This window comes from Merops nubicus, unplaced genomic scaffold (genome assembly GCF_000691845.1).
Source record: "Merops nubicus isolate BGI_N331 unplaced genomic scaffold, ASM69184v1 scaffold13084, whole genome shotgun sequence".
In the NCBI taxonomy this organism is placed as follows: domain Eukaryota; kingdom Metazoa; phylum Chordata; class Aves; order Coraciiformes; family Meropidae; genus Merops; species Merops nubicus.
The window spans coordinates 63,173-76,697 of record NW_008606474.1 but is presented as its reverse complement, the minus strand read 5'-3'; the positions used below and the strand labels follow the sequence as shown (position 1 = coordinate 76,697).

The 13,525-nt window shown below is 38.1% G+C and overlaps 1 protein-coding gene across 1 annotated transcript in view; it reads right to left on the bottom strand.

The window, feature by feature from the left end:
* Positions 1-722: 722 nt before the first annotated feature.
* The window catches only part of APOB (apolipoprotein B), a 34,810-nt gene continuing 22,007 nt past the window's right edge, over positions 723-13,525 (bottom strand). The window contains exons 26-29 of the mRNA XM_008939666.1: positions 5,856-13,436; positions 4,977-5,091; positions 3,958-4,141; positions 723-2,896 (exon numbers count right to left, since the gene is read on the bottom strand). Coding sequence (XP_008937914.1) covers positions 1,070-2,896; positions 3,958-4,141; positions 4,977-5,091; positions 5,856-13,436 — 9,707 coding nt within the window. The 3' untranslated portion in view covers positions 723-1,069. The remainder of the gene's footprint in view (positions 2,897-3,957; positions 4,142-4,976; positions 5,092-5,855; positions 13,437-13,525) is intronic.

The window sequence follows — 13,525 nt, the reverse complement described above, 5'->3', positions numbered from 1 at the left end:
ATTATTTCAGCTTGAGCATGCCTTTCTCAGGGACTAGCTATATAGTATTCCAACTGCTGAAAATAAACCATAATAGGTCCACACATTTTCCACTCAGAAATAGTCTTGTTTTGTGAGTGAATTCTTCAACATTATTTAAACTCACCTTTAAATTGAGAATTCGTTTAAATGAGGTCTATGCTTCATAGACTAGAATACTGAAGACTAGAAGACCGAAGGCAAAACTTTTTGACTCCTATCGTATACAGTGATGTCAGTGAAACTTTGACAGTTAACTAAGCTCATGATAAGTAAAAGTTAGACAATTTGATGTGAAAACAGAAATATAATGGGTAAACAGGTAAGAAACCCCTGTATTTCTGAATCATAAATTAGCCAGTAGAAAGAAAACTCATCTAAAACTCTTGGCATAGTCTTCTGAAAATTGACACATGCATATATTTATTTTTCTTAACAGAACATTCGTATTTTCTGCAGTTTTCCAGGAGTCAGGTTCCTATATATGTTTATATTCTCTATGTTTACTTTCACTTTTTTGATGTTATTTCCAGAATTCACTGATTTTTAATTTTTTTTCCCATAGTTTTGTACATGCTCTTTTCATCTTCTTTTTCTTCCAGACTTATCTATGAATGTATTTCTATGCTGGTAAATAGATGTGTTTCCAACTTGTTCTCCAACTGGCTTATGAATGTGACCTTTATCTTAAAACCTGTTTATTCTATGTATTACATAGCTTTTCTGACTATTTACAGTATGTATTGCACATTATTGGCTTGATCCAACATACAGTGAAATCAAAGCAAAGACTTCTTATTGACCTTGACAATTGTTGGATTAAGCCCTATGGCCAGAGTAAAAGTAGCTGTAATGAATGACACAAAAATGTAATAAAGAACTCATTTATTGACTTATTAAGCTTATTAAAATAACCTAGTGTAGATTATTCACTTTTCATTTACAAATTCAGATTCAAACAGATAGTACCTGAAGCTCCAGTATGCTGATTGATGTTTTTTTAAATACATTGTGGTACAAACATGTTACTTCTCATCTTCTGCATGTCCATTCAGGTCTTTATGCGCTGCTGTAGATTTTCTATAATCTGCTGAAGACTCAGTTGCTCAGTGGCAAGTTGTTCATCGATGAATCTTTGCATTTCTTCCCATTTCCTGGAGCCTTGCTCAATGCCTTGCTGAATCAGCGTGCGTGTTAGTTCCACTTTTTTCCTGAGTGCCTCTCTGCTTTTTTGGGGCATCTGGTAAACGGATTGCCAGTCAAATGGCTTGGGCACATCTATTCTAAGCTCTCCTTGGCGCACAGCTATATACGGCTTTACGCTCTCAGCTGTTACTTGCTCCAGCCAACGAAGAAGCTCTGAGATATATTGCAGGAATGCAGAGTAATTTTCTATAGTTAGATCAATTAACCTTTTGGCCTCACTGATTACCTTTTCTTGGGAATGACTAAGCTGCCCATAGATCTCCTGGAGTTTTTCTTTGACTTGCTTGTTATGTTCATTGATTTTCCTCTTAGCGGCTGCAGACCAATCTCGGATTTTTTCCTGAGCGGCAGATGAGAGCTCCATCAACTTCTGTTTTCCTTTTCCTTCAAGATCACTTAAAAGGTCATAATATTCCTGGCTGTAGTTTTCTACCAATTCTCTTACTTGGTCTGTCAGGCGTGTGACTGAGTCAGCAAGATCTCCAACATACTGGTTGTGCCAGTCCACTAGTGTGTCTATTAGATTCTTCAGCCATCCTAGTACCTTGTCTTCCACCTCATAGTATTTCACTGACCATCCAAGTGTAGTTGGATCAAAGTATTCCTCCCGCAGCTCCTTTACATAGAGCAGCAGCTGGCTCAGGTTTTCTGAAAGGTCCTGGAATGTCTTTTGGCTAAAAGCTTTCAACAGAGAAATGTATTTTTTAATGTCTTCTGCCAAGGATGTCAGTTTCTGTGCATAATCTGAAGCCATTGCATCTTTGTACAGCTGTTGTGTTTGAACTTTTATGTCTTCAAAATTTTTGGATTGCAAGCTTCTAACCATTTCTTCTACCTTCTGAAAAACTTGTTGCACTACTTGTTTCAGTTGCTTAAGCCTTCCAATAAAGTCAGCTTCTTGGAGAGTAGCAAATGTCTGTCTGATATTTTTCTGCAAGTGTTTCAGCATTTCTTTAATTTGATCAAGTACATTACGGCCTCTAAGAATTGTTTCAGATGCAGGAACTCTGACTTCCAGCTCATTGATAGCTACAATCAAGGCATCAAAGTATTCCTGGAGTTTTGAAAGGCATAAATCAACAGTTTTTGCTACCTTCTCTGTAGTCTTGAGGTATATTTCTTCACCAGTGTACTTTTCAGACAGCCCAGGGACCTGGAATTTTGTGGTCTTCAGGAATTCAATAGCTGAGTCAATTAGGTGTTTTATTCTCTTGTGATATTCTTCTATTATGTCCACTGCAGCATCCAAAAACTTTGCTTTTACACTTTGATAGTCAAACTGTTCAGCTTGATCTGCTGCTTCTTGATATAGCTGTTTAGCTTTGACCTTCATCTCCTGATACTTGCCAGAGGCCTCATTGGCAGCTGTGAGAAGCTGAGCATCTATTTGATCTATTTGTTTTACAGCAAATGTATATGCTTTGTCAGCATTATTCTGCATGATATTCTTCATCTTTAAGGTGGCAGCACTAATTTCCAGTCCCATATACTCCTTATGATACCGATTAACATACCTATAGACTGCATTTGTCATTTTAGGTACTTTTTCTTTCAGACCCAACAGCAAGTCTTTGGCAGCATCCTCTTTCCAGTTGAATTTCATTTGGATGAGGTCGGGTTTCCTGAAGGATATCTCACTTTTTAATATGTCAATGTCCTTCTGAGGAGCAGACTGAAAATGTAGAAGAGGCAGGATAAGAAAAAGGTAGCTTGTATATAAAACAAATCAAATATGCTCTATGAGTGTATTTCAACATTCTCGATTTGCATCTTTAAATTTATTATATATTGGGACAAATGCACTAGAATTTTTTGTCTACTGTGTGTTTCTCATCTTGGAACATTATTTTGAAAGAAATTATATTGTATTAAGCTTCTTTGTAGCTCTTCAAACAGCAGGACCAGAACATAACTTAGTCTGGTGGCTTTTAAAATTTGCAAATAAGATTTTTCTTTCCTTTATATTAAATTCCCATCATGTCTCATAAGGCATGTAAATTACTTGGGAAACTGAGCCTTCTACTCATTCTTAACATAATGTAAAGTGAATTCAAATTCATGTGAAAATATTAAAGGATTTAATTTTGTAAAAATGTAAACCAAAGAGACAATTTAGAGAGTTACTCATAGCAATTAAAGATCCTTAAATGAGAATCTATTTACATAAATAAAGTTTCCAGTTTTCAGTAGTAAATAGTGAATTATGATTCTTAAACTCTTATTTGGAAGGTAAGATTTTAAGTCTGAAATTGTTGTAGTAGGCCAATAATAGCATGTTTTACTAGCAAAACTAGTCAGGTTTTTAATTCTCAGTATGTATTGTGACATATTACTGAATTAAAAAAAAACACTTTGTAGATGGTCTGACCTCTTCCAGTGGCCTGTTTCCTACAATAGCCACTTTCTTAGTAATTTTACATAGCTTGATGGCTGGCTTAAATAAAACTGTCTTTGTACTTGCTTCACTTTCAGTTGGTGTGTCTTCTTGATCTTAGCAGAGGGCAAAATTAACAGCGTGGAGGAGCTGAAACAGCCTCTTCACACAGATACTACTTTTAGAATTGGAAAGGACGGTGTAGGAAACAAAGACTTTAATTACTGATAATATACCTTTCCTTTGGACAAAAAGTGGCTAATTTATACCTCACCGTAAACCTACACAAACTTTAAACAGGAAACTTTCCTCTGACTACATCCAATCCTTTTGCTTTTTATTGCTCATATCAAGCTTACCCGAGTTCGGTAGTAAACTTTTGCCATGAGAACATCAGTGTCCACTTCAATGACATAGCCCAAGGTCCCAGCAGATGGTGAAGATACTGAGCCAGATAAGCTCCTATCAGTGTTTCGATGACGCATATGAACGTCTGTAAACGCTGGGCTGATGATGTCTAGTGATGCAGTGTTGTCCACGAGTCTACAACAACAGTGAATACACAGCCATGAAGGAATGCACAAAGCACAAGCCCAATGCAGTACGGCTAAATACAATGACACCTATTATTTTATATGTATATATATGTATGCAAGCAATGCCTTTGTCATCAAAAGAAAATGTAGGAGTTTGCTACCCACATATCTTAGGATTTAGCCTAACACATTCAAAATTTCACATCACTGCATTTTTCCTTGTTTAGATAAAACTGTATTAAGCTCTGTTGAGAACTTTCATTAAATTAGGGCAGCAAAACAAAACCTGTAGCTGTACCGCTGTCAGGTTTTTACAGACTTCTACAAGCTGACTGCAACTTTTTTCCATCAACATAAGTATAGGCAGTATTTTTTACCTGCATTTTACTTGCCTTCACAGGCTCTGTCCCTTGGATATATCAACACAACACTTGCAGATCAAAACAGGCCATTAGAAGGTCAGATCTGTAATCCCTACTACCAGTACTTGTGAATAAAAATTTCTCTTTAATGGCTTGTGGTGGCAGAAGGATCAAGTAAAGAAGAAAAACAAAACCCTATGTTGATGGCCAGCTCTAGAACTGCCCAGATAAAATACTTTGTTTATATCTCAGCAGTTTTCTGAAATGGGGCTGCTCAGAAAAGCTGTTTTAGAAATGCTGAGAGGGAACAGCTTTCCAGCTATCTCAAGAGGGAAAAACACACAGTCAGTAATGACAGGGTACCTACATAAGGTTTTTATTAATTACAGCAAAGCACACTGGGGCATCAGAGATCAAAGCAACAATACGTCACTGGCAATTTTGTCTATTATAAATTGTATTATTAGAAGATATATTTACCTAATTCCTGAAAGAGTAAGAACTTCCTTGTAGTTTGCACTCATGTCACGATGTGAAAAGCTGCCAGTTGTCTTCATAACAAACATGTCTTCTTCATATTTGTAGTTTGAAACCACTGTAAAAAAGATTTCAAATGTGTGTATTTCCAGAACTTACCATCAAACAATAAAACATACATATCCAGCTGTATGTTAGACAGCCAGCTGTGGGGTGTTTCAGTAGCATGTAAAATTATGCATCAAAAACCGAATGCCCATAATGCCCCACAAAAAATTATACTAAAATATTTGTTCAACTGCAGTATTTTTTAACTCAATTTTTCTCTGTATTTAGAACAACAGGATTGCATTCATGCAGATATAAATGGGGATTCTAATTTCTTGAGAGTTTAGGATTGTATTCAGATGTGGATTTTTAATATTATTATACAGTCTAGAATGCAATGCTATATAGCTCTTCAGAATATTCTGAGTTGAAATAATTTTTTAAAAATATGCCTAGTTCTTATCAAAAAAGATAGTTATTTCTTTATCTGAACTGAACCAGATAAAGTCAGCCTGCCTTCTTTCCTTTACAAGTATTAGTGGAAATGAAAGGGGAATGTTCTCTGATTCACAATTTAAAGTAACAAACTACTATATGGAATTTGGTTTTTTTTTTCATGGTATGCCATTTGTTATATCTAGTCATTAGCCTTCAGGGTGACTGACTGAGGCTCTGATAATAATTTATGAAAAAATGCTGATGCTAAAAAAGTATAATCTAGTGTCAATAATAAATAGACAGCAACACCATCATATGCAAAGTCTTGGGGGGAAAAAAAAAATCTGTATCAGTATTTCCCCCCAGGTTGTGGCATACAGAATTTTAATGTCTTACCATTCAAGTCATATTCCAGGAACTGCAATGTTGAGCTGCAGGTAGAGTCAATGGACTGTTCAAAAGAGTCTTTTTTGTTTGTTAAGTCTGTTGTCCAGGTGACATTGTACAAAGGGGAAGCAACTTTGAATGATCCAGTCAAGGCACCAAATGAGGGGATGTAAATTCCAGCAGGCAAGGATATTTTGAGAGGGGGTATCTCAATTTTCTGTTCAGGAATTGTAATTGTGGGCAGATCAAAATCTGCAATCTTATTAGCTACATCATCCAGATCTACATGGAAACTGCCAAGAGAAATGCTCTTCGGAAGAGTGAATTGAGACACAGTTATTTGGTATTCAGGTATTGTCATCTCAAAATATGGTATTTTATATTCTTCTAATGTGATGTAATCGGCTCCTACATCCACTTTGGGGAATCTTAGTTTTGGCAGCGTGGGTAAGTTGACATCAAATGGCATTGTGTTCAGCGTCTGTGGAATTTTTATGTTGCGCAAGTCAACGCTGTATGCTGGGACTTGGAGAGTGGTGAAAGGAACTCTGAACTCTGGAGTGCTGAAAACAGGGGTTGGAGCCTTTAGATGTAACTCAGGAATACTGAAAGTGAAGCCATCCGTCAGCTTATTCACAGGTATGGGGAAGAAGTATCCATCATCACTCTTTGTGTACACGAGGGATGCTGAACCATTTAAGTATTGTTTTCTGTCAGCGCTGGTAGTGACGTCCAACTTCAAGATATCCCATAAGCTCTTCTCAGAAATGGGACACCTTATATTTTTGAGGAAGTCCATGTATCCTTCCAAAGATCCAGAAATATCAAACTTTGCCTTTGATTCTTCATTTGATAACTGCATATCATGACTGAGAGATACTGACTCAATTTGGCCTTCACCCTTCCAACCAACTTTCTGTTTTGCAGTATTGATTCTTACTATGACAACTTGATTAACTGAGGCTGTGTCCAAGAAGGAATTTGGCTGAGTTGCTTGAATGTGAAGATCTGCTGATATACTCCAAGGAGCCAACTCTAAGGTTGCTTTGCATCTCTGAGCCCCAGTTGTTGTGAAAAGAGGTGTGTATCGTGCATAGTTCTTCCCATTGTGCTCCCAGACTGCATAAACACGACGGGTGGATGCTTCAACTGCAAGTATTTCTTTCATTTCACTGTTCCAGAGTCCATCTGCTTTGGAGTGGGCCTCAAACTTGAGAGATGATCGAGCTCCGTTAGCATTCAGATAGGTGTTTGCCTCATGGTCTAGGCTCCCAGAAAATGCATTTCCAGTGTAAAATACTCCATCAATATCCCCATTTGTAGACGTTTCTACTGATAGGTAAGACGTAAGGCTCTCTAAAGCAAGTTTGTGAGCAATTCCTCCCTTGGCACTGCTGCCCAATTTAGTAGTATTAAAATCATATGTTAATTTTAGCCCTGAGGAAAGTGTGGGTTTAGATTTAGTATTTCCAGAAAGTTCTTGGCTGAAATTCATTTTTAAAGCTGGTGTGTTGATCTCTACAGTTGTTTCCACTGAAGCTTCTATGTTCCTCCTTGTGAGACTAATAGTGCTGTCATGGTTTCCTCCTAGAAATTTGTTATTGCTCAGGGACAATGCTGTGGCCAGCTTCAACCCTCTTTTTCTTATCAAGCTTGTCGAACCATCTAGCCTAAACTGCAGTGCATCAATGACAGAAGAAGATGAGACACTGAGTTGCCCAGCAATATCTGATTGATTGAACAGCCCAGCACTTGCAGTTAAAGTGATCACGCTGGATTTAAATGAGAAGTCGTAAGTAAAGTTTCCCATGGCAGGAATTAAGATGTGGTTTGATGGGCTGTTGATTCTGAATCTAGGAAGCTTTAGAGTGCGTAGATCCTGTGGGACATGAAGGACTGGAAGCTCCAGAGAAGGTAAAACTAGTGTGTAAGATGGTACTGAAAAGCCAATAAGTGGGACTGTGAATCCTGTTGTGCTTATTTCTTTTGGGAGCATGTAACCAAATGCTGGCATCTCAGCAGTAAAAGGAGAAACCTCAATATTCAAAATTGGAATGGTGTATCCTGGAATCCTGAAGGTCCGTGGTAGTTTGTTCAGGGATGTCTGTATTTTGTATTTGTCAAATTTTGTTTTGGCTTCATTATATGACTTTGTGAGAAAATCTAAAGCGGTATTTCTTCCTCTCTCAAAGTGCTTATTGAAGAAAATGATGTATTTATTAAGTGCTTCATGGACTGTTGCTAAAGGCAGTGGGATTACATGCATGTCTCTGTTTTTATCATACTGAGCATTCAAATTTAAATCAAAGGATTGTCTTGTTGTCTTCAACAAATGCTTCAGGCCTACATCTTCCCACAGTGAATAATCTTTTAGCTGAGGTGTTTTGATTCCAGTGTAGGGCACCTGAAGCTTAGGAATGGTTAGAGGGATGTTTAGGAAGTCCAAGTTGGCATCTCCATTCATTTCAACATGAGCTTCAATTCTGTCATCATTGTTCCCAGCAGATATGTTATGGGAATATCTGTACTGATTGAACCTGCCAGTAGCTTGCCAGCTGACCTGTTGAACAGAGGCACTGAGAGCAAAACCGTAGTTATTCAGAAAGTCAATTTTGCCAGTCAGTTTCATTGGGAGGCTGATTTTCACATTTCCATCATTGTTTGTTACTAGACGAATTTCAAAAAGGTGTGCCAAGAAGGAAATTTCATTATTTACAGTTCCAGTAATCCGTCCATTGAGCCGAGCATTGTGAGAGCCTGTTAATTCTACTTTCATTGCTCCAACATGCCCTCTGCCTTTTACATTCAGAACACTACGTCCCACACGCTGTGACTCGATTTCAGACTGAATCTGAAGTGTTGCATAGTTTAAGAAATCACATTCATATCTCATAACTTGGTTGACTCTCAGGTACTTATCATTTATTCTGTTGCTGGCAGAGAACGTAATAACGGAGCCCTCAACCCTGAAAGTGACATGTGAATCATGAGTGCCTTCATCCGAGAAGCTGGGAGAGGCCCATTTCCAGTTTCCTGTACCAGTGGAGGTAAATGATATGTGTCCTGCTTCTACCTCTGTTGTCATATTATTGACAAGATCAGCCTGGCTGGAGAAATCAGCTTGTGGAATATTCAGTCTGTGGGAATATGCTGTTCCACTCTGCAGCCAAATTTTTCTTTGCAGCTTGACCATTAAATTATTCTGCAGTTCTATTGAATTTCTTGTTGTATAGAAGTTTGCTCTAGTTTCAGCTTCACCTTCTACTGAAGTCCCTAAAAATACCACTTCATTGGTGTGATCAACTTTAAGGAACCTGTGGTTGACCTTCACAGAATTTTTCAGGTTCAGCTTCTTCATCTCGGGGGCCAAGAGACGTGAATCTGCAATAACATTAAAAACCAGGAAGTCTAATTTGGACGTTGTTTGAGCTGAAAGGGAGGTCACAAATTCTGGACTGTTTGCAGATGTTGTAGTATTATGAACTTCAGCATGTGCAGAGAGTGTAAAGAATGGAGAAGTGACTCTGAAAGCACCAGACAATCTGCCAAAAGTAGGGACAGTCACAGTATGCGGAATACGTGGAAGCTCAAACTCTGGTATCTTCATGTTAGGAATCTGGAGGTCATTTAGATTTAGCTTTGGAACCAATAATTCTGGTATTTGAAACTGAGGCATTTGTATTTCTGGGAAAGAGATGTCAGAAAAAGGCATATCTCTCATCTTCAGATCTTTAAAATACAAGTCAATTGCTGGCAACTGAAATTCACCGGATATGACTTTGTCTATTGTTCTCACAATCTGAATTTTAATCTCTCTCAAGTCAATTGTATAGGCAGGAACTTTAAAGGTATTTAGAACCGTGAATTCTGGAGTTGTGAATTTCAGTGGGATTTTCATGTCCTTCAGTCTCTTAATATTTATCTCATAGGAGGGGATATGCAGATCAGTCAGTGGAACAATGAACTCTGGTGTTCGAAATGTTGCTTCCCGAAGACTTCGGAGACTAACCTCAAATGCAGGTATAGTGACTATAACAGTTCTGATTTCAGGGACTTGAAATCCTGTTTCAACAAAGTGGTTTAAATTTTCAGCCCAATTTTTTAGATCATACTTTTCAGCCAAAGCAATGATTTTCTTAAAAGCTATGTTCCACTGGTCAGAAATGTATACCAAAATAGAATTGTAGAACTGGCTTATCTTCTGAAGATACCACTGGATTTCCTGGGAAATATCAATTTCAGAAATCCTCTGTCGCAGGTCTTCCAGATGTTCATTTATCTCAGCTTTCAGACTGGCAAATGTTGTTGAGTTTATCAGCTCCTTGAACCACTTAATTAGCGCAGCAAGCTTGGTGTCCCTTAGTTGTTCCATGTATTTTGAAATCACAGCTCTGAAGTCTCTCATATATTGTTTCAGTGCTTCTGCTTTCTGTGGAAGTTCTAGATTTCTGAGTTCCTCATTTATTTTCTGGGTCACTTCTCGGATTTTTTTATTTGTATTATCAACAAACTGGTTATAGTCAAAAGACTTGAGCTTTTTAATAATCATGTCAAGGAACTTGTTGACTTCCTTTATCATCATTTCGTAATCAAAGGTTTGCACTTTCTTGACAGCATCATCAACGAAAGCAACAACTTTATCAAAGCATGATTTCACATCAACATTTTTCAGGTAGATGGTCAGTTTCTGGACAGTTTCTTTTATTCTGTATTGATTAAGAAGTTCTATCATTCTGTCCATTAAAAAATATACCTGCTTATCAACTTCATATTTTACAATTAGTTTGTGCATATGACCTCGGAAAGCACTGATCTTCTCAGACACTTCATACTCCTCCATCCAGTTTAGAATAAAGTATGTGATTTGTTCAAGAACTTCTTTAATTTTTTCAATTGGTAATGAATGCTTCAGTTTTTCTAAAGCTTCTTTGGCATCAAACAGGTTAATCTGCTCTTTCAAATTTTCTGCAATGCGTCTGACATCAATATTCTGAATCTGAATCTTGAGTTGTTCTAGGTTTTTCTCTATTCTAGTTGTAATATCGTACACACTAACTAGCTTCGTACACCAATCCCAAGAGCCGCATCCAGTTTCAATAGGAAAATGCTCGCGAAAAAAAGTTAGCAGTTTTTGAATAGTGTCAACTACAGTCACTCTTATGTCATATTTGTTATCTAAATATGCCAACGTTTCAACTATCTGTTCAAGAAGCTGTGCAATTAATGTTTTAATATCATATTGCTCATAAAATTCTTTGACGTATTCCTCAATTTTTATCAGATAAATCTTCAACTGAAACAGTATTTCTTGAAGATTGTCCATGGATTTTTCCAGAATAATTTGGAGATCATCAGAGGTTATTCTGTAGTCCTTTGTGAAAGCAACCAAAGTATTTTTCATGCTGCTAACTCTGCCTTTCATATCTAATTTGTCCATGTAATCATTTAAGTGCTGTGGGAGTTTATCCAACGTTGCCTTGTATTTTCTCATATGTTGTTCTATGTTAATGTTCTTCAGGTAACTTTGTATGGCTTGCAGAGTGGACAGAATGGTGCCTCTGATTTGTTCAAAGTAAACTGGCAAATGTTCCAAGAATGGTAGGTTAATAACATGCATATCTTTATTTTTGTCATACTTCACAGAGCCAGAGATGCTGAATTCTTGAGGCTCTGACACACTGTCCCTGAGGCCAAATACATCAATTAAATTAACTTCTTCAGATGTGAATGGTAGTATGACCGACGTATCCATGACAGAGAGATCTGCTAAAGCTCTTCCACTAAGTTCCACACCGGTCTTTTCTGCATCATTGTAAGCAGTGAGATCTTGTGAATACACATTATTGTTTAGCTGACTTTTCAACTTCCAAGCACTTGACTGCTCTGAAGGAGTAAAAAGCGTATGGACTTTGCTATCAAGCAGGGTAGTGTGTCTTCCCCTAGACTTCAAGCTATGACTGGTAGATCCTCTGTAATCATGGGAGAAAGTGAAAGCAAGAGGTTCTGCTTTAAACAGGAATTTGCTGTAAAGGTCTCCTGTGTGTTCACCCATAGCGATCAGCTTTCCGTTACCGCTGGTGTGTATGTCAGCAGTCATAGCAAATGGGGCCATAGTGGAACGCACAGCATTGCTGAAGTGGAGAGATTTGGAGTCACAGTTTGTGTTCATAGTAAGTGAGGAAGCAAGTCCAGCCATATTGAGATTGACTCTGTGACTTACTGCTACACCTTGAATATTTGCGACTGTATCTGTTTTAAAGTTGGCAGCTAGATCAGCATATGCAATGGTGTAGGTGTGCCTTATTTCATCTGCCCCATAGGCTCCTCTGACATTGCCACCCAAGTTCAGCTTCAGAGGCTCGAGAAGCAGTTCTGCTTTGTTGGAAACTTCAGTTTTAGTGTATTTAATATTATTGGTCAGTTTAGCTGTAAGTGAGGTAGGCTGCAGCTGTAGGTCAAAAACGTGCTTGTGGAACTTGTCAAAGCTGAAGCTGTTGTCTAACTTCGAAGCAAATGTTAAGGATAAGCCAGGAATATTCAAATCATTTGTATACTCCAACTTAATCTCTCTGAACGATCCTTGCAAGTTATTTGAAAACTTGAGTCCTTCTCTGTTAACTCTGAAGTTTAAAACATGTTTATTATCCATACCCAGAACTGTGCTCTGGTATTCACTCCCCAGCGTTATTTCCGCTAGGCTCGCTCTTCCCCCTAGGTTGAACTTTGCACTGTTTTTACCATAGCGCCCAGAAGAGGACAGTGACATGGAGCCTCCAGCAGTGTCAAGTTTGGCATTCATTTCGCTCTGCATTGTCAATGGACTAAACTGCACGTTTGTGGTTGCACTGCTGGCCAGACCATACTGATTGACGTTGAATGATGACTTGTGTGCAGCTCGATTCTTTTGACCAGTCACAGAGAGGTCAGTGTTGAAAACAAGATCCTGGGAATTGAGAGAACCTGCAAACAAGGCATAATACTGGGTTTGCTTGTAGGTGGCTTGATATTCAGATCGAAGTGCTGCTATCTTCTTTGACAAAATCAGTTCAAGCTTATTGACACCTGCAATGTGTCGATACCTCCCATTTGTTTCAGATGTCATTTTCAGCTGGCTGTTTTCATACTTCAGTGAAGCTGTGTTCTTTAATAGCCCATTCTGCACATCAGAAACTGAAGTAATAGAACATAAATCATCACTGTATCTGCCAGATATCTGATTGGTCGCCTGAAGGTAAGAAGAATCCAACTTCAGATTTGATTTTCCTTCTAAAAACCGTCTCTTTTCATTGTACGAGCTGGACAGAGTGTAAATGCTTCTTGCAAAGACAGAAGCCACTTCCAGCTGCCCCTCCATCTTCACGTTATTGATATTCACGTTATTTGTCTTTTCAGAAACAATATCACCAGACAATGATAGCTGAGGTCCCAGAGTACTGGATGCTGTAAGTGATATGGTGTAGTTTGCAACTGAACTAGGTTCATAAGTCTTCGTCCTGGCCAACTTAAAAACTGATGTTAGGAGACTGTGCTTCAGGTGATTTTCGTATGCACAGGTGAATCCATTTCTACCATATGATGCTTCTCCAGAGCCTGAAATAGGAAAAAGGAGACAAAAGATGACAGTGTAATTTATACCTTTTTTAACTTTAAGACTTTGTCTGATGCCACTAAGTTTTTAT